This window comes from Pollachius pollachius (genome assembly GCF_949987615.1).
Source record: "Pollachius pollachius genome assembly, chromosome: 1".
NCBI classification, from domain to species: domain Eukaryota; kingdom Metazoa; phylum Chordata; class Actinopteri; order Gadiformes; family Gadidae; genus Pollachius; species Pollachius pollachius.
The window spans coordinates 28,506,103-28,530,887 of NC_136934.1; the positions used below are offsets into that span (position 1 = coordinate 28,506,103).

Below are 24,785 nucleotides of genomic sequence, written 5' to 3' on the forward strand. Positions count from 1 at the left end.
TTCATTTTTATCCCTTATCAATATCCCAACATATCAGCTATAGCAAAGTCACTCGATTCATTTGAGTAGGGAGTAAGATGTGTTCCTTCAACTACTGTAGAGTTGGAGGAAATAAAAAGGTCAAAAATTTAACGTATTACATTCTCAGGCAATAAAAAATGTGCAGACTTTCCGGGAAAATATAAAACATTTAGTTTATCACATTGACTGTTTACAAACCAAGGGTAGGCGAGCTAGTTCAACATCCTGCAAACACTGTGTTTGACCATCTTCATCAGCAACCATACATCATGACATTTTATAGGATGTAGGACAATAGGACATAGAAAAGGGTTGTTCCAGTGACCACAGTGTGTCCCTAACACAAGTTGAATGTGGCTGTATGGAGGCCGGGTCCCTGCTGTGGCACTAGGTGTCATGAGTCCAGTTCAGTCTGAATCTCCTTCTGTCACACATACTGCTCCAACGGCATCCGCCAGTTCTTCCTCACTGCCTCGAAGGCGGTCCCCTGTAAAACACACTCGCTGTCAATAAGATTCCTTCCTAGCCAGATGGGCAGCAAGGCCGACTGCTGCCGCTAAGCATGCGTTCTGCAGTGAACCATGGTTCAGGTTTGGGACAACCAGCAGAAAATGGCAGACGTGAGATTATCAATATTATCATACAGCTTCCGGCCCCGTCTGGTTGTATAATCACAAAGCAATTAGCCTGAAACAAACACACACCCCCAGACAGGTCTGAGTTCAGATCCTACCACAAAATGCTGAAGGTACTCACTGATGAGCTCTGCGATGGCCCTCTGTGTTCTCCGCTCCAGTTTCTCCAGCTTCTTCGCCACATCTCGCTTCAGATCCCTAAGAAACAGGATGAATTATTTTGTTGATCCTAAAGGTTTAAATTGAATCACTATAAAAGAGGCATAGTGAATACATATTGTGAAAAACAAGAAATATATACAAGAAAAAGTATAAATACATCCTAGAATACATTGGAATACAATCAAAGCCATGTTTAAAGGTCAGCTCTCACCAGTCAGGTTTCCTCGGGGCCAGGTTGGCCAAATCCTGTATGAAGACCGAAGACCAGCAATGAGTAACAAAATAAGGAAACTGAAACAAAGAAAACAGACTTCTCCAGAGAGTACCTACCACTTCTTCGATGATGGGCTCTGGGTTAGCGGCCTCAAGTTGCTCTTTTACTTTATCTTCCACTGAAAAACATTTGGTTTATGTTATTTTAATGCATGTCGACAAAACTTTACCAAAAGTCGAATGACACAGATCAGGTCCGCCTCCTGCCCTGGTGTTTTTACCCAGCTCTTGGTGAAGGAGGTTCTCACCTGAAGGAGGCTTGGCTTTGGGGACCTGTCTGTCTTTCAGTTCTTCATCCTCTGGGGTGTAGTTCCTCAACTTGATCTCCCTGCGGTGATGCAGAAAGACAGACGGGATTTCAGAGGTAATGACTACTAGTGGGGGCAGTACTACGAATACATAGCAATTGCAGCCCTATAGCAGTACTTGGAGTATGTATATCTTAATTGGCTCCATTATGATATTAAACATCCCTTGTGGACATATAAAACACTCCAGTAGGTGGCAGTGCTGCCTAGTAGTGAAAACATTTTTCTTTAATTTTGTTCAGTATCACGATGATTATTATTATTAGGGTGCCAAGGCAACCTATTGTAATTGTTAGTGTTTTTATTACTATTAGGGTGCCAAACAATCAATTCCCTAAGGATCCTAGGTTTTTTCTCTCAGACAAAAATCCTTTAGCACATGTCATCTATGGACCATTCTCTTCAATCTGACATAAAGCGAAGTCTGTATAATAAAGATTAAAGTACCCAGGAGCCATTGACTTCTAAAAAGGGTGTAGTTTAAAACGCGTAAAGACTTAAATGCTTATATCAACATCAAAATGGACTCCTATGATCTTGAGTCCAATACAAAAGTTGTTCAGAATAAAATTCTGAACAAGATAAAGTCAACATATTTTCAATGACGGCGTGGCATTGAAATGGGCGTGGCCTGTGACTAAAATCATCACAGTTCATAGACGGAAAGTTTGATTTGAGCGGGACCAACTTATTGGCTGTTGAGGACCAAAGTTCCAACTGCTCAAGTAAAATGAATATGAATGATAAAACAACAAGGCCGCCAGAGGCTCAAAATCGTCCAAAATGAACTTAATGCCAAAAGGCAAGGTTAACTTAAACCTTGGGCTATAGGGAGCGGTAAAACAATTAACTGAAAATGCAACATCTCCAAATTGTCGCAGAACAGGCGATAGGGGGGGCTATGTCAATTAACATAGCTGCAGACTTTTCAGACTTTCGACGGACATATTATCTGACCTTTTTCTTCTACAGTCATGAAATCCTGTAGACATTTGTATCTCCTCATGTTGAGCAAATGAGCCTAGGAAGCCCAGAACCTGTAACAAAATGGCGGCTGTACATCCACATTAGCCCAATCAATGATAGGTGACTAAAGGCGGGGTTAACTTGAGTCAATCAAACCAAACAAATTCTGAAAAGGAAAGAACATATTTCCAATTAGGGCATGGCATCGAAATGGGCGTGGCCTGTGACTAAAATCACAACAGTTCAAAGACGGAATGTTTGATTTGAGCGGGACCAAATTAGTGGCTGTTGGGCACCAAAGGTCCAACTGCTAAAGTTGGACCTTTGGTGTAAAATTAAGTTGATTGACAAAACAACATGTCCGCCAGAGGCTCAAAATCGTTCAAATTAACTTAATGCCAAAAGGCCAACTTAAACCAATCATCATAAAACTTGGTGTAGTGACCCATATGCACACAAGTGTGCATATGGGTCACTACACCAAGTTTTATGATGAACCCCTCCAAATTTCATCCATATCGGGCCATAGGGAGCGGTACAACAATTAACTGAAAATGCAACCTCTCCAAATTGTACCCAGATCGGGCGATAGAGGGAGCTATATCAATTAACTGAAAATGCAGACTTTGGACAGACATGTTTTCTGAGCCCTTTCTAGGGCTGGGCGATATGGACCAAAAGTCATATCTTGATATCTTCAAGCAGAATATATATCGATTGCTACCGTGGAGCTATCGTTATTACTGTTGCCTACCTACCTACCGTATGGATTTACAGTTACTATTCCTACCGTTCGGAATTGAATACAGTTTGATGGTTGAATAAACCGTCGCTGCCGAACATTACAATATAATATATAATATCACGGCTAAAAGCTGTGTGCGCCTCCGGAATATTATGAATCTTATTATATATTAATAATTATATTATTAATATACAGACATGGGGGACTCGAGTCACATGACTCGCAAATTTGAGGACGTGAGACTTGCTTGACTAACACTGATAAAAGACTCGACTTGACTTGGACTTGGTCTTCATGACTTGAGACTTGACTTAGACTTGAGACAGATGACTTAATCTAAAGTTAGATTAAGTTAGAAATGATGTTGTATTTATATATATATATTTATTATTTTATTTTGAAACATGATTGTGTGATTTTACAGTGCAATGAATGCACGCATCTCGGGTGATTGCGCTCTGCACGGACAAACTGCCACTGCGTGAGCAGGTCATTACAGGAGCAGCAGTCATGGAGGCAGCAAGACCAAAAATAATTCAATTTGGGTTTAAGGATTACGTTGTCGATGACGGTAAGAAAAAGAGGACAGCGGTATGCAAGGTCTGCAGCGCAAAAATCAGTGACACGATCACCACAACATCCAACTTCATCCGTCACTACAAAACCCACAAAAAAAGGTAAGCTATGTGACTGCGTCTTTTAGCTAGCTGTAACGGCTGTTAGAAAGCTAAGTTTGCTAACACTAACATAGCTTAAACGCTACCTAATGTATATGTCTTCTCAATAAAATGCGAAGTAAAAGTGTCTTATTGGCTGGTCAAATGGTTCAGACGTTAACTAGAAAGGTAACGTTTGCTAACATGAATGATCATAGTAGTTTATTAAGCTAACATTACGTTGAAGATATGCATAATATCAGTGGCCCAAAAGGTGGTTATGCACTATATGCGACGCATAGGGGCTAGAAGCAGTGGGGGGGAAATTATTTGGAGAAGGCTTTTTTTCTGTATTTAACAGTGTTTGTGTATATGATGCACGCTGATAACAGCCGCGACTCGCGGATTGTCATTGCAGATTAACATCACCTCAAGTTTTTGAGAGAGAGAGAGTGTGTGTGTGAGCGAGGGCTTGAGATAAACTATGGGTGAATAGAGAGTGTATTTCTATGTGTTTGATTGATGGTTGTGTAGCATTGATAATGCAAATCCTGTTTGCCACAATCTTTATAGTTTATTGTAAGGGAATTTGGTGTGATAGATTTGAGGCTCTATTTTATTTTCTGTCTCATTCACTTGAAAAAAAGTTGTATCAACAAGCTGGTTTTTGCCATTTAACTGTTTTCTAAGCTGTTTTTTTAACGTTTTTCTTGGTAAATACCTACACACTTTCTATGGGTAAAGTCAAGATGTTCTGATGATCAAATTCAGTCAAGTTTTTTCCCGAAAGTTTCTGAAAGCCATGAAATGTAGGCCTTGCTAAGAGTCACTTAATAGCGTACATATACACAATAATGATCATCAGCTTTGTAAATGTTTAATTTTGAATATGTATTATAAGCTATTAATACATTATTACCTTACATTGTAAAGAAAGAAAGGAGTGAAGAATATTGATTTTGTTAATATTATAAATGTATCCTAAAGTCAATATTTTCTAGGAAAACTGATTTTAATTTGACTTGTCATAAGCCCTATAAAAGTTGCCTCTCAGATTGCATATTAACAGATTTTGTTTTCATGTATGAACATTTCAGTGCATTTCAAAACAGCCAATTCACAGAAATTTAACAGACTGATTGAGACCTAGCTATATGGTCTGCAGTTCCAAGATTACAATTAATCTTATTTGATTCTTGCATTCATAGAACTAAACTATATTTCTAATGATTTACTATGCAATGAAGATCATAATGTGGGCTAAATATATTCCTCTCTTTTCTTTTTACTGTCTACAGATATGAAGAGTACATCCATACCAAAGCAACTTTGGATCTTAAACAGCCTTCAATCTCCCAATTCAATGAATCGAGGAGTGTGCAACTATACAACTGCAACCATCCCCAGCAGAAAGCCATTACACACTCAATACTGTCGGACCTAATTATAAATTGCAACATGCCATTGTCCATCGTTGAACATCAAAGCTTTCATTAGTTTTTGTCAATAGTGGACAACAAGTACTCTCCAGTCAGTCAAAGAACAATTACTTCAAAGATTGACAGTCTGGTGGAAGATAGAAAAATCAAGCTAAAAAATGAACTAGCAATGGCAGATAATGTGTCAGTGACTGTAGACATATGGTCAGACCGCAGGATGAGAGGCTTTCTTGGAGTCACAGGACATTGGATCAACATCGAAGATGACAGTTCAGTTGAAATCTCAGCTGCTTGCATGCAACCGCTTCAGAGGTTCCCATACAGGGGAAAGAATTTGTGAAGAGTTTGAGCAAATATGCGAAGAATATGAAATCAAAAAAAAGGTCGACCACATCATCTGTGACAATGCTGCAAACATGAAAAAGGCATTCTCTACATGTTTTCCTGGACAGGAAGATGAAGATGATGACCTTGATGATTTCAACATTTGGAACGACCTGACTGTGGAAGAGCAGGAGAGGGTTGAAAATGTCTTGAGTGCAAAGTCCCAGACAAGACTTCAATGTTTTGCACACACCCTTCAATTGACTATAGGTGATGGCCTAAAATACACTAAAATAATCAGTGCAGCTCTCTCCAAAGCTTCAAGGTTGAGCTCTTTGCTCCACACAAGCACCACTTTCAAAGACAAATTTGAGATGGAGTTTGGACAGTGTGGAATCCCTGCCTCTGTTACCACACGCTGGAATGCCACACTGAGGCAACTGAAATCAGTGCTTAACTGTGACCAACTGAAACTGTCAACAGTTCTTGAAGATGTGGGACACAAAGAGACAGTATTCACAGCTAGAGAGTGGAGTCAGATAAGGGAACTGGTGGATGTTCTTTTACCCTTTGGAGAAGCCACGGATCTCACACAAGGAGAAAAGATTGTCACTATAAGTGCTGTGGTACCCTGCATCCTTTCTCTAAATCACCACTTGGAAAATCAAAAAGAGAGAGTGCACTACTTGGGTCGCTTGATCCGTAGCCTGCAAGGATCACTCCAAAGAAGATTCAGAAGGATCTTTGTACATGTGAGGATGGCAGATGACCAGAGTGATGGAGCAACCTTGCCCTTCTCTGACTCTCTATACCTAAAAGCTGCTCTGCTGGATCCTTCATTCGGCACCATGTGGTTGGCCCACGATGTTTTGGCCCCTGAAAACATCAAGGAGGATGTGTCTGTGATGATAAAAGGTATGTTATTTTTTCCGTAGTAATCCAATTTTAATGTCAGACCTAAGAAGAAATAGGCTGTAAAAGAAATGTTCAGTATGTTGATATATACACACTGAGCACTTCAGTTTTTGTTTACTTTGTCAGAAAGGTGATAATTCTACTTTATAGTTATTATTGAGGTTGTAGTGGGTGACAGTGGTGTACTGGAGAGTGTTATATTGAAAGTCTTCCTAATATTTTCCCTCCCACATTTATGTTAATGAAGTGGACAAAATTGAAATTTTTATATAAATATTTTGTGACTATTGTTTTTGCTTGTTTATCAGACTTGATTCTCAGAGATGCTGGCACGACCACGACCATGACCAGTCCAACCACCGATGAGCAGGACCAAATTACACCGTCAAAGCCAGAGCATCAGACTGGGCTGTTCTCAGCATACCGCAAAACAATTAAGATGGATTCAAGTTCCAGTCCCCAAATTCAGTTGAACCACTACTTGGACATTTGTGATGGACAGAGCTGCCTTCAGTTTTGGGCCATGAACAGGCGCACCCTCCCCTCTTTGTTCAAGGTGGCGGTAAGAGTTATGGCAGTCCCTGCATCAAGTGCACCTGTGGAACGTTTGTTCAGCCATGGTGGGGTGATAATGCGACCCCATCGTTCACAACTCAGTGACAAAGTCCTGTCAAATTAATTTTTTTGCAAATGCAATGCATTGTAAGTCAATGTATGTTGCGAGGCAGCAAGATCGCTACCAGCTTTCAGGCTTGTGTATTACTATTTCCCCTTCCTACAGTATGTGTATGTGATATTACTTTTGAAACATTCATTTTTTTCACGTCTGATGCCATGTGTTGCAAATAATATTCTACAACATGTAGGGAGATTGACTTGTTGAACTGTTCTCGTATACAGCCACCTAGAGGTTCTATTTGATTCTGTTCTTAGGTTGGAGGTAATGATCATAAAAACATTTTCAAACTATTCACATAATGGTTTTGGAATGTTTTGCAATAGTTTGAGTTATTGTTAATGTTAAGACATTGTTATTGTTAATGTTGAAATAAAACTCAACTTATGAACCACTCTCTTTACAAAAATTTTGACGGGGACACTGTGCTGTGGAAGGCGCGGTCCTTTGGAGGAGACATAAAACCGAGGTTCTGACTCACTGAGGTCATAAAAAGATCCCAGGGCGCTTATCGCAAAGAGTAGGGGTTTCCCCGGTGTCCTGGCCCAACCAGGCTCATTCAATCTGGCCCCCTAATCATCCTCCTGTATAATTGGCTGACTCATTAATTCCCTCACTCTCCACCACAAGCTGATGTGTGGTGAGCGTTCTGGCGCAGATGGGCTGCCGTGCATCACCCAAGTGGGTGCTACACACTGGTGGTGGTTAGTAAGGTCCCCCCTTCACTGTAAAGCGTCTTTGAGTGTCTAGAAAAGCGCTATATGAACTCAATCAATTATTATTATTAGTTTGTTTTGATTTGACCATCGATAAAATGGAGGCAGAAGAGGCAGAACTCATCGCGATCATCTTAAATGTTGCTAAAATTATGCATATATTCCATTACATACACAAAATCCGAAGCACTGATCGATGAAAGATTGGAGCATGAGTTAAGAGACAAATAGAAGAAACGACAAAGAAGAAAGGTGTCGCGAACGACTGCGTTACTGGAGAAAGAGAGCATATTCTTTTGCTTCATTTCACATAACACTTGGAAAAATGTAGTTGATTTCTGTGTTTAACTGAGAAAACGGAGTGGAAGGACGGGACCCTATAATATTCAACTGACTGTTGTCAGTAATAATAATAAAAAAAAAAAAAAATTAAAAAACAAAAATAAAAAATAATAATAAAAAACATTTTCTATACACGTACAGCTGTGAACTAATTTATTGTAATTTGTTGTATGATGTGTACTTTTAGGGTTTTAATAAGACCTATCTTTTAGCGTTCACCACAAATGACTTTTAAAAGCATTGCCAACGTTTGCATATTGTTTATCCATTCAGCGAACCAAAAGCAACAGGCTGGTTATCATTTAGGGGGCCACTCAATGACATGCAGAAGCATCATCAATACGCCCACTCAAGTAGTTTGAGAAATACAGACTTTCTACTCCTAATTCACATACAAGTTAATTTACCTTTCCTACGGAGAAAATACTACCTCAGGGGTAGTATTATTCAGGAGATTTTCAGGGTACAAATGTCAGGATATGTTGTCCACACATACGGCCCATCAGGAGAATAGCAGGAGAATATCAGGACTTACACGTGTGTCTGAAAGCAGCTAGTGTGTGAGCATTTGATAAGTCAATTTATGGGTAACAGGGGTAATTGTTCACTGGAAAGTGTAAAATACTATGCATGCAAACCAATTATTCAATAGCTTTTACTGTTATTCAGGGCTGAAAAGTGCATTGACATTTTAAAATGCATGGCAACTACTATGTTAGTTGAAAATAATAATCAACATTGAGATTAAACATCGCTTCAAGTGTCCTGGTCAAGACAGGCAGCAGTAGCCTACAGTCACACATAACATACACACAAAACATAAGAAAAATAAAACTAACAGTCCGCAGGGGGGAGGGGGGATATCAATATCGCAAGACATTTCGGGAGGCTCAAGGAGGCGAGTCATATTAAGTTTGAGCAACAAAGTTTAAAGACATTTCGGTAGCCTCAAGGAGGAGAGAGTAATATTACATTTGAGCAACAAAGTGTAGTCTTGTGGTGAACTCTATAGACATTATACACCATACTGTGTTATTGACATGTTTTCGTTGTGTTATAGGGACGCTGTCTCTTTAAGATCACGTGACTTGTGTTACGTATTTTAAGCACATAAGCTGCCCCCACATAGCCACAGGGAAGCAGGATCGAACACACGGGCTGCATTACCTCCACATAGCCACAAGGAAGCAGGATCGAACATATAAGCTGCAGTAACTACTCCAGCCACAGATGGCAGCACCTTTAGACAGGTGAGGAAGCTGGAGCCAATACGTTACATAGGCCACGCCCACTTCACATAGGCCACGCCTACTTGATACAAACAGGGAGCGGGAGTCAGATGAGGTCAGAGACATATGGCAGACCCGTTGAGAGCCCCGGGGAAAGCCCCTGGGGCTGGAAGATAGCTCTGTGGTATCTCTCTCCACGCATGTTAAATACAATTCCCTCCTTTTGCTTCATAGTTACCATACTGAAATACTTTAACAAATAAAGTGAGTTAAAAGCGACCCGGATTGAACTACTTTCTTCAAGAACACGACACTTGTGTGTTGATGTGCCGGTCGGCGCGATGTTTGAATTTAACGGTTTTTAAATGACAAAAATTAACGACCTGCCGTTGCTTGTCAACGTGAGAAATTTTCTCTTCACTTCCTTTATCGCAATTTCTACAGTCACAAACCGTCTTATCTGGGGGAGTTTGTTAAAACAGACAGAAAGGGGGAGGGGGGGGGATATCAATATTGCAAGACATTGCGGGATGCAGGATCAATCTTGCCGTTGTCTTTCAACACGTGCATGTGTGTGCGGTGTGTGTATGCGGTGGCCTGCGCTGCCTTTGTCTTGAAACGCTGCGTGTGTTTGTGCGCGTGTGCGGGTGTGTGCGTGCGTGCGTGCGTGTGTGTGGTGTCTGTGCGTGTTTGCGCGTGCTGTGTGTGTGTGTGTGTGTGAGAGCTGCAGGCCGCTTGGCATGCATGTGTGTGCGTGCAGTGTGTGTATGCGGTGTCCTGCGCTGCGTTTGTCTTGAAACGTCTGCGTCAGCTCACGTGTGTTCATGCGCGTGTACGCGGGGTACATGCGTGCAGTGTATGTGTGAGCTGCAGTCTGCTTGGCACATGCGCACTGACCAACTTCAGTATCTTGTCCGACAGGCCTGCTATTATATAGTAGTACGATTATTATTATTACATATTTTTTTACTCTGATAGCATGTAGTTATGGACTTACTCTTTTATCTGAACAAAAATTCCAACATCCCAAATTAATTTAACATTTTGGTTGATGACCTTGCACCCAACATGACTACTTTAGCAGTACACATTTGTTTATTTTTCTAAATTTGATTGAAGCCCTAAGTTACTCTTATTTATATGATTATTCTCAGGTTGTCTATTTTGTTTCCTTTTTAGGGATGTTAACGACTCATTATTTTGTGAGCCGACGTGTTGAGTCATGAATCAACTTTTTGGTTTTTTTGGCCCCGTGGCTACAGCAGTTGCGGAGCTCAAAAGACCTGCGCTTTCCTTATGACCCTGACGCACCATTCCGACTGCTGATCATCGGCAGAAAAGGCAGTCGGACCGATTTGGTCATGGCCGATTCAACATGTATAATCGGCGGAAACAGAAAGGTTTAGAATTTTTTAAATAGCATTAAAGAAGTTTATAGAGTCGAGAATCGATCGTTGAGTCAACACATTGCTCACATCCTTGTATTTAAATAATTTTAAGTTATGTGCTTGGAGCTCAGCATTCATGTGAGAGGTCTCCTATTCAAAGAAAAATTACTAAGGTCCAGTGTCCAGCAGAAAGTCAGCGGACACTGAGTTGAAGTTTAGGACATAGCACACTTTGTCACACGCTGTTGAATGGCAACGGTGTTTGCTAGCCTACTAGATATGTTACATTTACGGTTGGCATTAATTTACTCAACTTACACAGAGAGGAAAGGCTGCTGTGAGTGCTGTGACTGATAACATAAAAAAAAAGGCACGCAGCTATGCTGCTCGCGTTTACACTTGCGTGCATGGCACAACATTACTGCCAAAGTCTTATTAGGTAATATAACGCAGGTGCGCAAGGCAGCCACAGGAGACACAAACATTGTTTTCAACCGCTCGGTACCGCGCCATATTAATTCATAAGTTTTGAAAAGAAAGTATTTGAAGCGAATAAGCGACTCAGTTTTTGATTTGTTTATTTGGTTTTGAACAGAAAGTTTTTGATGCATTCATCGGCTTTGAGATTGTTACTTTGAAATCACATACGCTCGCAACACACACACACACACGTTCATTCATCCACGCACGCACCCACTACAACCTGCCGATCTTCAATCAAAACAACATCAAGTAAGTGATGCCCCAGCGCGTTGACAAGTCCGTCCCGAGGCGCCCATAGGCTATGGTTTGTATGTTTGATAGCCGTGACACACTCTTTTACCAGTTGGCCTGAAATACCACGCCTCGCAGTCATGGACTTATAAAGAGAGTCGCAGTCGTAGCCGTACCATGCGTGTTTAGAAGCGCAACATTGAAAAGGGTCCCGTCAGTGTCGCGCGGCGCAGCGCTCCAAACGTTGTGAAATACACCGGTATGGCGGTCTATAAAAATCATAACGAAAATACACACCGTTATTCGGTGTGAACCGGTATACCGCCCAGCACTTACGCAAGTTGACGCCGCAACACCATGGGGGCAGGGCAAGGGGCGTTAAAAAATGTCAGGTACCGTTATGAGGCACCGAAATGTGCGTTCTTATTCGATCTGGGTACTACCGTTTACGTCAGAACCGGTTCCCTACTGGAACCGAGTTTCGGTGCTCAACCCTAGTCCTGACGGCTCTCAGGACTGTACACACTGATCTCAAAGTCTGCAGGCTCTCACTAAAATACAATAGGAGCGTCCCGCTTGGGGAGCCAAGCAAAATACCAAAAACAACATGAAGATGATATGTTCCTGACGCATCCATCATACCAACACTGGAAAGACCAATGCCTTGTATGGGCATCGTAATGATGAAGGCTAGTCATGTTCTGCCTCGAACCCAGGGTGGCCCCGCATTGGTCCAAGCATTTATCCAGAACCTTCAGGCTCTGCCATAAATAGACCTGCCCTTCTGTTTATTACACACATATATTACACACACATATATTAACAACATTCTGTGTGGTGTAGTACTTTTAAATGCTTATGCATCAAATCACATGATACATCATAATTATACTTTCACATGTTGCGGTGAAATGCTGGGCTGACACATCTTTTTGACCGCATGTATTTATATATTATAAATATACAAAATATACATAAATAAATAAATATAGCTGCTAGAAGTAGGGTATAGCTACCTCAATCAAAATGAATGTCATATTTTCGACTTGACAATATACCTTTAGTGAATGGCACACTAGATAAGTAGTATATTTAATTAAAAATAAGCTTATGAAGTAATGTCGACATGGACAAGGGCCAACGGAGCTCCTTGCCTTAATATAACATGATGCTGTACAGTGTTCGACTGCTCAACAGTGTTCGGCTGCTCTACAGTGTTCGGCTGCTCTACATTGTTTGAAGGCTCTAAAGTGTTCAACTGCTCTAAAGTGTTCAACTGCTCTAAATAGTTCAGCTCCCACTCAGCTCAACAGATGATGGCCTTGCGGGTCAAATGAGCCGTTTTAACTAGCTGGCAACGATTAACAGTTTTAATCGCGATTAATCGCATAGTATTGGTGAGTTAACTCGCAATTTATCACACTTTAAAAATTCTATTTTAAATTCAATCCAATTGAAGTTAAATTAAATAATCAAATGGAATGACACATTATCTTATGTGTCATTCCACCCTTATAAAGAGTTTTTGCTCTTTATAAGCAAAAACTAGAAGAACAAATAGAAGAAACCACGAAGAAGAAAGGCGTTGCGAACGACTGCATTACCGGAGAAAGAGATTGCATTTTTTTGCTTCATTTCACTCATTGGAAAAATGTAGTTGAATCGTGTGTTTAACTGAGAAAACAGGGAATGGAAGCCATAATGTTCAGCTAACTGTTGTAAATAATAAAAACATTTTCTATATACGCGTGAAGCTATGAACTCATGTATTTTAATTTATTGTATGACGTGTACTTTTAGGGTTAAGATAAGACCTATCTTTTAGCGTTCAGCACCAATGGCTCTGAAAAGCATTGCCAACTAGGGGTGTGCACGTGTATCCGGTTAGTAAATCATAACAGTTTAGGAAAAATCAGTAAACGAAAACCGTAAAGAATAAAAATAAAAATCACTGCGCCATTGTTTCAATGGGAATAGCGACGGTCCATACTTTCAACATATATAAATGTACATATTTATAATTCGAAATTCGTCCCAGCCTTTATACCACAGATACTCTAGGGTCTATAGAATATAACGGCGTTGTCTGAATACAGTTTAATTCATTTTTCACGTTTTACCAGCTCTCATTTTGAAGAATAATCACCACTCCATTCGTTTCAATGGGAATCGCGACTGTCTATACTTTCAACATACTGAAGTGTACATATTTATAATTTGAAATTTGTCCCTTTATACCACAGATACTATAGGGTCTTTAGCATATAACGGCGTTTTCTGATGACAGTTTAATGAAACCGTAAGCTGACAACATCCTAATTAACACCGCAACTGCAAATTAACCACACGGAGATAACCATGGCAGCCGGTCAAAGTAATTTTCTTTTTGCGATCATTCTGCTTGCGCATCCGCCGTGTTGATAAACAAATAATCCCCCTATAGCGCGACTGAGGTCCACTTTAAACAAAAATAAAAAAATCATTAATTAAGAAAAAAAAGGTTAAACGTGTACACGAAAAAAAAGGGCTTGTGTAACCGTTTGCAAATTTTTGCAACCGTTCACACCCCTATTGCCAACGCTTAAATAATTTTTAACCATTCAACGAAGAAAAGGCAACAGGCTGATTTTCATTTAGGGTGCCACTCAATGACATGCAAAGGCAGACCGAAGCGTCATCAACACTACCTCAGGGGTAGTGTTTTTCAGGAGATTTTCAGGATACCAATGTCAGGATACATTGTTTCCACATACAGCCCATCAGGAATGGCATGACTTAAAGCAGCATTTCACCGGTGGAGACATGAATCTGTATTGAAAGTGGGTCATATATGTAATGGAATAGTAACATAAATATCTAATTTGGTGCCTCCTTGACCGAGAAAAGGCAGACAGTGACTTTTTGGCGCTTGTGGATTGAAGACAACAACTCCCACAATGCCAATCAGTGTTCACTCCCTGAGGGACGTAACATAACAGCTAATCAGCGTTCACTCCCTGCAGTCCAGAGTGAATCGCAGCATGAGGAGAAAGTGATTGTTGCCGTTTTATATAATATATATATTGGTATCTATATAATATAATATAATATATAATATCACGGCCAAAAGCTGTGTGTGCCTCCGGATGATATTATGAATTAAAGACTGCGTTTGGTTCTCGGATGTCTCTAGTACTTCCTCAACAACAAGACTCGTAGTGGGGGTTATCTTGGCCAGAGTGCTTCGCAGGTACCCAACTGGTGACCCATACAATTTGGATGAAACGGGTACAAAAAAATAAAAAAGTACTGTGTTGGACACGGGTGCTGGTCGGGTCGGACGCCTGAAAACGCAGGTCGGTCGCGGGTTTTGCGATCTCGAGCGAGACTTCCCCGGTGCTGGATATGTTATTCAGGAGTGGAGGTGTCAACTAAAACCGTTCACAGTGGATGATGTGCTTTTTTTGCCCAGCAATCTAAAGCACCACGCAACACACCAGATAGTGTAATTCCCCCGCGTTCCATCTAATGTGTCTAATTTTCCTTCAGGTGCGGGTCGGGCGTCGGTATCAATTTATAGCGGGTCTGGTCGGGTGCGGCTTGTAATTACTGGGTATGGGTTTGCAAAATAAGACCTGTGTATTTATTCTTGGCCATGGTGGAGAAGGAATTGGGGGAAGAAATGTTGGCTTTGTCTCTCTGAACTCTCTGAACGCGACTTCAGATTGATGTGGAAGGATCAGAGACGTCGGAGAACCCAACGCAGTCGTTTATTCATAATATCATCCGGAGGCGCACACAGCTTTTGGCCGTGATATTATATATTATATTATAGATGTCTATATATTATATTATATTATTTAGATCTAGAGCTCCAGGTCTCCCGCCGAGCTCCCGAAGTGTTCTAGAATATCTTATAGAACACGGCCAAAAGCTGTGTGCGCCTCTGGATGGTATTATGAATAAAAGACTGCGTCTCTGGTACACATTGCTTCTTTAGCGCTGGTGTGATCGACCGGTCACACGGTAAAGTCAAAATCCATATCGTAGTGCAAATTCACACCGGTGTACTCTCTATACCGTTTATACCATACGCCCCTAAGTCCCACCCACTGGCACTGATCTGTAATAGGTCTGTAGCATCAGTGGGTCCCACGCCCTATAGGCGGGTTTGAAAATGAGGAACTAGTGCTTGTAGTTTTTTAGAGCCCTCTTACACTTCCTGCTTTAAAATATGCAAAAATCTTAAATTTGCTTTATTTGAGGTGTAATTCCGGCGAAAATTGAACCCAGGGTCTTTTTCGGCATGAAGACCCATAAAATAAGCCCACCAGTCCAGACCCTTTTTTTCGTTGATTATCGAGTATAGATGTTTCCAGAAAGTCCACACAAGTCGATTACCGGCTACCGTGAATAATATAATAGAGGCACCAAAAAATGTAAAACAGCCAAATATCAAGAGGGGAGATTGTTATGTAAAAAAATCTTTTTTTTCGTGCAGGAAAGAGGGGCAAGCTGCTCCTTTCCGGCCAACAATCACGTAAACTGCAGGATATTCCAGTAGCTAGATGAACCCTAGGACGTTATACTTTGAGAACATGTCCCGTTAGATAGGAGATTAAACTGTACTTCAATAACACATGCAACCACCTAGAGTTCCTGTTTTGTAACAATAGTCTTCCTGGTCTCCTCTGCTTGCGTGTATCAGTCCATTTAATTAATAAAGTGAGAAAGGTCCTTCACCTGTGCTTCTCCTCGGCCTCTTCTGCCAGGGCCCTCTTCCTCTCAGGTTCTCCTTCCTCATCGTCACGGCCCTGCAAGATCATCGCCACAAATTCAATTAACACTGCGTGCACATCATTTACATGCAAGATAAGAATTCATCAAATCATCAAGTGACTTTTTTTGCATTAAAGACCATTGCCTTCATTCTGTAGGAATCAATCACAAAACCAATGATAAAATAAATATGAGGTAGAGTGGCCTTACAATGCAATTGCGCTTAAAGGAGACATATTATGGTGTTTTTCAAACAATTAAACATAGTATATGAGTTCCAGAAAACATTTTTTTGAAGCCGTTTGCTGGAAAAAAAAATCGCCTAGCGCTATTCCCCTCTGTTTCAGTCCCTTCAGAATGTGCTGTTTCTGGTGTCTGTAGCTTTAATGCAAATGAGCTGCTGCCCATTGACCAACGAGCTGTCAGAGTGAACCACAGCATGGAGGAGAAGTGATTGTTGCCGGACTGCCGCCGAGCTTCCCCCACCGGAGCTGCTGGACTGCCACCGAGCTCCCCCCGCCAGAGCTGCAAGACTGCCGCTGAAGATCCCCCGCCGGAGCTGCCGGACTACAGCCAGAGCTTCGGCGGCAGTCCGGCAGCTCCGCCGGACTCCATGCCAGGCAGTCACATGGCAAACTTACAAATATGACGTCTATTTTTGTATGGAATATCCCTGCTTCTGAAATGCGAACCTCTCCGCTCGTCCGCTGGTCCACAAAATCTTAGCTATGCTCTGATTGGAGGGGGAAGCGGGAGGTAATATTCAAATGTACCCCTTCCTACGTAGGAGGGGGCACCGAAACTGACTCGCTCGTTTGGTAAATTTAGGCGGGGTACTTTCAGAAATAAATTTCACTCCAAAAATCATGTACAGACTTTTTACAAAGTTTGTATGCATGTGGGAGCACCAGAGACCCAAAACAACACCCCAAATCCCAGGAAAAGTGTTGTTTCATATTATGTCCCATTTAAGGTGCAGTGGCTCTCCAACAGCCTTGGGTTACACATACCAGCCTAGCATTTGCATGCGTATAAACAGAAAAAAAACCATTGGGATTATTTGAGAGTCAAATATCCAATTTACATTCAGCATGCCATTGAAGCATTCAGGAGGTACATTTTTTTTATACACATTTTTAACAAAATGTGAATTTGGTCTTCAACAACCGTACAATATATACACCTTAATACAAAGAATTTATTTTTCAGCTGTAACATTTATTCACATTATAGTCAATTAAGAAAAATAAACAAAAACATAATTTCCACATGTGCCGTGTACATAAATATTAAACATATCAATATTAAAAGCAATGTTATATACAGGCGTTATCTCTTTACTCTGGGAGGGAAGGTATGTGATGTGCGAGTAGTGGGAATGTAAAAGAGTTAAGAGAGGAGGACCGAGAACACAGGATAATAAATCTGTTAATGCAGCCATGACAGGGCTCCGTCGTTTCATAAGAAGATTCTAATAGTACTATAGTACGATACAACAAAATATGATCACTGCATCTAACCCATCACTAGAAGCAGTTAGTCGTCCTACTGCCTGCCCTAGTGCCTTGGTCAAGGGCACTGGCAGGAGTATTAACCCAAATATTTTGAATTTTGGTTTGGGAGGAAACCCCAGTGAACAGGGGGAGAACATACCAACTCTACACAGAAAGGCCCCCCTCCTTGGTTCAGACCTAGGACCCAGGACAGGGCACCAGTGATAACCACTGGGCCAAGTAGATTTGTGAAGCCAATGAATTATAATTTGCTCCATCTGATAAAAGGTCCCATACTTTTTGGATCCATGTATTGCATGTGTTAGGGTCTGGTTCAAGCCCTTATGGTTATACAGGACTGATTTACGTTATATATATTTTTAGCCCTACCATCCAGTCTTTTAGGAATTTCTCCTAATGGTGCAAGCGCGTTTACATGATTGGATTATTAAGATGCATGTATACACCTTAGTCAAGACTAAAATCGAACCGAATCAAGATTCTCAGTCGAATTAAGACCCCTAGGTTATTTGATTGATAGTCGCATTATCGTGCATGTATATATTCAATTCGATTGGGATTGGATTATGTGTTCTGCGAGCGCTCAAGCTCTTTTCCAGGGGCCGTGAGCCGGTAGTAGGAGACGATAGTCGTGTTGTTGTTGCCCATAGATATACACGCTGTTTCCCAAAGTGAAGGAAGCATGCTCAACGGCCGCCCAGTTAAGGATGCTACGTCATAGAATGCCGACAAGCACTGTTCCAATGTTGAGAACGCTCGGAATTCGCGCCCTTTTCGCATCCTTTATTTTTGAGAATTCCAAAATTTTTCAAGGATGCATCAATGGATCCTCAACAAGCCAAAATACCCACAATCCATTGCGTTCATATGCTGCGCGGGGTATTTACAAATTGCGTCTGGTAAGCAATACACATTGCTTTACAAAAGTGATGTTTTTGAACGTTTTCAGAAATATTTTGTGCAATGTTGCTTTTTATAGATTAGGTAAATGCAAAAAATGTACCTGTGCGACTTTTTCCAACGTTTTTGCAACATAATGATTGCCTATACTTTGCATGGATTGATTTGTTTTGATATGTAAAAAGCGTAAAAGGTTGCAGCCAATGTGAAGGCTGCAGTCTTGCTAGAACACTTCTTTGCGGGTCGTGTCCAATGGAGATGAGGCTAGAGTGATGCCTAGAGTGCTGCCTAGCATTTGCAGCGTTCAGAGTTTGGAACAACTTGCTAGTGTGGAAGCGCTTCCGCTTTTGAATAATGCTCCAGTGGTAAATATTGTAATATTTTAATTGTTGAAATTGTTTTTGTTGACAGTAGGTTTTTTAAACACCAGCTACGTCCACATTAAAACAAATGGATCCATGGAAAATAAAGCCTATCATTACGTTGCAACAAAAATCGCACAGGTCTTTAAGCTTATTTTTTTGCATTTACATGATGAATCTATAAAAAGCAATACAGCACAAAATATTTCTGAACACTTTCAAATAACTTCATTTGTGTAAAGCAATGTGTATTGCTTTTCATACACACATTTTAAATACCCAGTGTGTGAACGCAAAGGATTGTGAGTATTTTTGCTCGTTGAGGATCCAGCGATGCATCTTTGAAAATTCTCGGAATTCTCAAGAGCAAAGGACGCGAAAAGGGCGCGAATTTTAGAGTGTTCTCATCTTTGAAACAATGCTTGTCGGCGTTCTATGACGTGGCGTCCTTAAAAGGGCAGCCGTTCAGCATTCTTCCTTCACATTGGGAAACAGCCACAAACTAGGGCTGTTTCCCAAAGTGAAGGCTGCAACCATGCTAGAACACTTCCTTGCTAGTCGCGTCCTATGGAGATGAGGCTAGAGTGCTGGCTAGAGTGCTGCCTAGCAGTGTTTGGAACGACTTGCTAGTGTGAAAGCGCTTCCGCTTTTTAATACTGCTCCAGTGGTAAATATTTTAATATTTTAATTGTTATTGGCGACAGTAGTTTGTTTAAACACAAGCTACTTACATAATAAAACAAATCAATCCATGCAAAATATAGCCTATCATTACGGCAAAGGCAAAGGTACAAGACTGTGTACATTATTTTTGGTAACAAATGAAGGAACTCCTCATCCCATAAACCATTGTGGACCTTTTCGCAATGGTTCCAACCCAATAGTTTTTGCGCATTTCTTGCATCTTATAACCTTTGTCATTATTATATTGTTTATATTGCTAATAGAAGTTGTCATATATTCTGTGTGTGTGTGAATGTTAGTGTTTCATACAGTGCATAGCGATGTCATCGGCATGGTAAGTTCCTTTGTTGACTGCAGTCAACGCGTTACTCGTTTTAATTTTTTATCATATAATCTCAACATATATATCAACATATTTTTCTACATGTACAGCTCATTTTCTCTACAGCTCTAACGTTCCATTAATATAAATCATGGTTGCTGTGGTAAGCGATCGGGTTTAGTAGCAGCAGAGCCCGTCTACGGACTCCTATTCCTTCCTATTAGACATTCTCTGGTTGCAGTAGCAGACATTCACTTTCGCGGGTGCAGTAAAGTTTCCTGGTAACAGCGAGCTCCAACAATCAAAGATGTTGTGTCACACTACAGGATTTATGGGTAGTGTAGTGATTTCAATGACATTTGTGACAAACATGTTTCTCTAGATGTTAAGAAAAGCTTAAAAACTAGACGTTGCCCCGTTTAATGTGTGGCTTCTACAGGAGCAAAAACCATAGATACACAATATAATGGCGCGTGGTACATATAATTTGGATGGTTACGACATTATTGCTTTTGATCAAAATCTTAATGATGAAAATGAATGGGATTTTTACTTCCGGAACCACACTGTTGTGCTCTACTTCAGTTTTCCAATTGAGGACTATGGCTAACTATGGCTGTAATCGGATTAAGATGTGCATGTAAACGTACAGTGGGGTCTAGTTGAACCTCCTGTTGGAGAACCTCTTTAAGGCCATAAAACACCTCTCTCCAGAATAGATTTAGATTTAGCGACAAGCAACAAACCAGAATATATGGGTGTGATTGGCAATGTTTGATAGTGGTTAACATAATTTCACAAACAAAATAACTAGAAAATAATTCCAATTGAAAGTTCTGAAAAGTTTGTTATATTTTGTAATAACTGTTTACTTTCCCAGAAATTGTCATTAGGGATGTAACGGTATGAAAATTTAACCTCACGGTTATTGTCACCAAAATTATCCCGGTTTTTGGTATTAGCGCGGTATTTTTAAATACCCAAAATATGCCCATACTTCAGATTTAGTCCTCTTAGAAGGTAGGGATGGGCAACGACCGTCGAATTGTCGGAGTCACGTAGGATATCGAATAATGAATGTGACTATCGTTATTTATTACACGGCTCTTCTCAATGCTGTTAAACGCTCCGTTCACTTGCATGGGCCTTCACAACTTCCGGTGGTGAATAATCTTTTGATAATTCACCGTTGCTAAGCATATAATGACCGCTGTCAAGGAAAGTTGATTTCTTTTTCTATCCTATCACTACGCAAGTAGTCCGGTAACTTATCAACCCCCGCGTCCTCGGTTGCTAAGCGACATCAACGTCTATTTCTCTGCTGATGAACAATACGAATGCTGGTAACTAGGTGTGTCATTATGTGTGTGTGTATACGAGGTGCGTGTGTGCCTGCGTGGGGGGTTCTTGATTGACCGAGTTTCAAATATTATTTGAATACTTCTCAGCAAATATTGAATAGCATTTTTGCCAGAAATGCACATCCCTATTAGAATAGATGTCTTGAGCACTGTCTTCTCCTCTTTCCTACAATATGTTGTAGGCTACACAGTACGCCTGCGCGGCAACTTCAGGAGACTCGGATGAAGTGCTGGGAAGGATTTAAGCACGTTACAGAGTACCTCCTGTTACAGAGTAGACACATGCATGCTAGTATCACGATTCTTCGCTCCCGGAATACTTTTGCTAGTTCGACCTACAGAAAGCGGCAGCGCAGTCCTTTATTTTGCCAAGTCAATTTGTACTAACCATGTTCCTTTGTGTCTGGCTATGTTATTTAAAAAAACTATGGTGCCTACCAACGGACCTGAACCTCAAACTTAAATACATACATTAAACCACACAAATAATAGATACAATTCTGATTTTAAAAATGGAATCTTAATATTGCACAACTTACAGACACGTGATCCATATTCGATCATCATTTATGTGCACAATTTAATCCAAAAGTAAGCAAAAATAAAAAAGGTAAGGTAAAAACTTGTGCTGTCAGTTTAGCACGTTATTAACGGCGTTAACGTAAAACAATTTTAACTAGGGATGTGAATAACTCAAATCTTTCATGGTCGAATAATTGGTGGGTGGTATGAACGAATTATCGATTATTCGATGTGTGCCGAAATTCACAAAGGATGGATCGTCGGCAAGAAATCACAGTATCTTAAACGCAAAAAAAGAACTACCTGCTAAGCAGTTCCAGTCAAATTGTTTGTTCAGCCAACAAAACGAGAGCTGGTAAATAGTGAAAAATGCATTAAACTGTAATCTGAAAACGCGGTTATATGCTATACCCTATAGTATCTGTGGTATAAAGGCTGAATCGCGGCGGTCTATACTTTCAACATAAAGTGTAAATATTTAGAATTCTAAATTCGTCCCAGCCTTTATACCACAGATTATCTAGGGTCTATAGCATATAACCGCGTTGTCTGATTACAGTTTAATTCCTTTTTCACAATTTACCAGCTCTCGTTTTGAAGAATAATCACTGCGCGATTCGTTTCAATGGGAATCGGGACGGTCTATAATTTCAACATAAAGTGCACATAATTACAATTCGAAATTCGTCCCAACCTTTATACCGCAGATACTATTGGGTCCATATCATATAACCGCGTTTTCTGATTAGTTTAATGTAACAGTAAACTGAAAACATCGCTAATTAACACGCAACTGCAAATTAACCACAGAGATAACCATGGCAACCGGTCAAACAAATTTTCTGTTTGCGATCATTCTGCGCGCACATCCGCCGTGTTGATAAACAAATAATCCCCCTATAAATGAATGGTCTTAATTTATTTTCTATGGCAAGTGACCATGGTATAAGCGGGATAATGCCCCTGGACACCTGTCCAACATTAGTTCCGTCCGTTAATTCTTGTTTATTTGAATGGGAAAATATGGTAACGGTCCAAATGTTAAAAATCGACTATGACCCTTGGGAACGAATAATCGAATAATCAAATATTCGGACCCATCCCTAATTTTAACGGCGGTCATTTTTTTATCGCGCGATTAAGGCTCTTTTGGCTTGGCAAACATTGTCGTTTTTTCACCTGCTGTCTAGCAACAACTAGTCGTTAGAAAAACTACAACATCATACCGGATCTAGCTACACCGGAAACACAACAACAAGCACGCCGCACAAACCTTTGTGTCACTCTGTTCGAGCCTGCACGAGAGTTCAATGTTGTCATTAGCTGTTACGTCTTTCTGACCAATCGCAGTTCAAGGCCCACCTGGGCTGTACCACTTCGGGAGGGGCCGCTCAGTTACTCACCTCTAGACAAAATCGACTTGGTTGCGACGTTAACAGTTTGTGAGCGTTGCGTCTGTTGAGTGAGTGAGTGAGAGGTTGCGGGCGCACAGCTCAGGCTGCCGGACGGCGCTGCAAGGAACTTTTATAAACGCAATATTGTTATCCCGCAGTAACGGCCCACAATTCTCCCGACTCTCCCGATTACCACTCCGCTGTGTGTGTGCGCGTGTGTGTCTGTGTAGGCGTTATTCGATAGCCTGGTAATGTGTATAGGCCTACGTACGGTAGGAATATTCATACTGGTTTAAATAATAAATATTATAGTATTTCCCATCTTTGCTGAGCAAGAATTTTGTTCGAAAGTTCAGTGATTGAAACAAATAAAAGCCTGGGCTATTGAAGTTTTACGGTAGGCCTACCACTGTCATGCACCTACCCGATGTCAAGTGGACCGGGTTGAATCATGCTGGTCCCTGAACACAGAAAGGGGCTCTCTTGAAGATGTTTTCCAATTATTATTTTTATCAGAACTTGGAGCAGTTCTGAACTATAGAGAATAATAACCAATAGTTATGGAAATTAACAGTTACCGTTAGATAAGTAAGCCTAGATTCTGGTAAAAGTCCTACTGAATATCAACTGGAAGCTCTCTCCAATAACGACAATATCTCTGAATACTCTAAGCAATTACACAGGTACAGAGTTCAAATTTAACAAAACCATATCGCAATAATCTAAATTGAAATACACGTAGGAGAATACAAAAATGACAAAGGCATTGGACATTCTTAATAACATCCAGATAGATAGATAGATAGATAGATAGATAGATAGATAGATAGATAGATAGATAGATAGATAGATAGATAGATAGATAGATAGATAGATAGATAACGTTACAGGACAAGGTTAACGGTAGCAATCTGATCTTTTACAGAGAATGGTCGATGTTAGGATAGCTAGCAAACTCACTACAATGTTTATTTGGCCATGGCCGAAACACTTGTTGATATCATCTGAAGTATGTAGTTTAACAACCTTGAAACAAGCGCCAGCATAATGTGAGTTACTAACAAACGTGCCATGGTAGAAGGTAGCTAAGAGCTAGCTAGCTTGTGTAAAAGTGAGCTGGTAAACATCCATTAGCTGACCAAATCAGGGCTTCTTCCCATCATGTTACACAGGACTATGATACCAATAATTCACCTGAAGTTTTCTGCTCTTTAATGCTTTTAACCGCTCCTTTCTTTTCAAAGCCTGCTCCTGCAACGACCCGACGCTCTGCTCCATGTTGTTTAAAGTGATCTGTCCTCGCAGGCATCGATTGGTTGTCCTGTCGGACAGATCCACGAGGTTCGAACACATCGATTGGTTGTCCTGTCAGACTGAACAGCGAGCGACGAACGCATCGAGCAGTGGCGGCGGCATCCCGTGTATTTTGTAATCTGCAAGGAATAAAAAATCACCAATT

General features: G+C 40.7%; 1 protein-coding gene across 1 annotated transcript; it reads right to left on the bottom strand.

Annotated features, from left to right (window-relative positions):
• Positions 1-175: 175 nt before the first annotated feature.
• Positions 176-24,679, bottom strand: ccdc12 (coiled-coil domain containing 12; the record flags this gene model as incomplete). The annotated part of the gene is made up of 7 exons (XM_079738846.1): positions 176-508; positions 778-854; positions 1,030-1,064; positions 1,149-1,210; positions 1,340-1,419; positions 16,232-16,302; positions 24,521-24,679. 7 exons carry the CDS (start codon positions 24,677-24,679, stop codon positions 429-431), a joined length of 564 nt encoding a protein of 187 aa, XP_079594972.1. The 3' UTR covers positions 176-428.
• Positions 24,680-24,785: the final 106 nt, after the last annotated feature.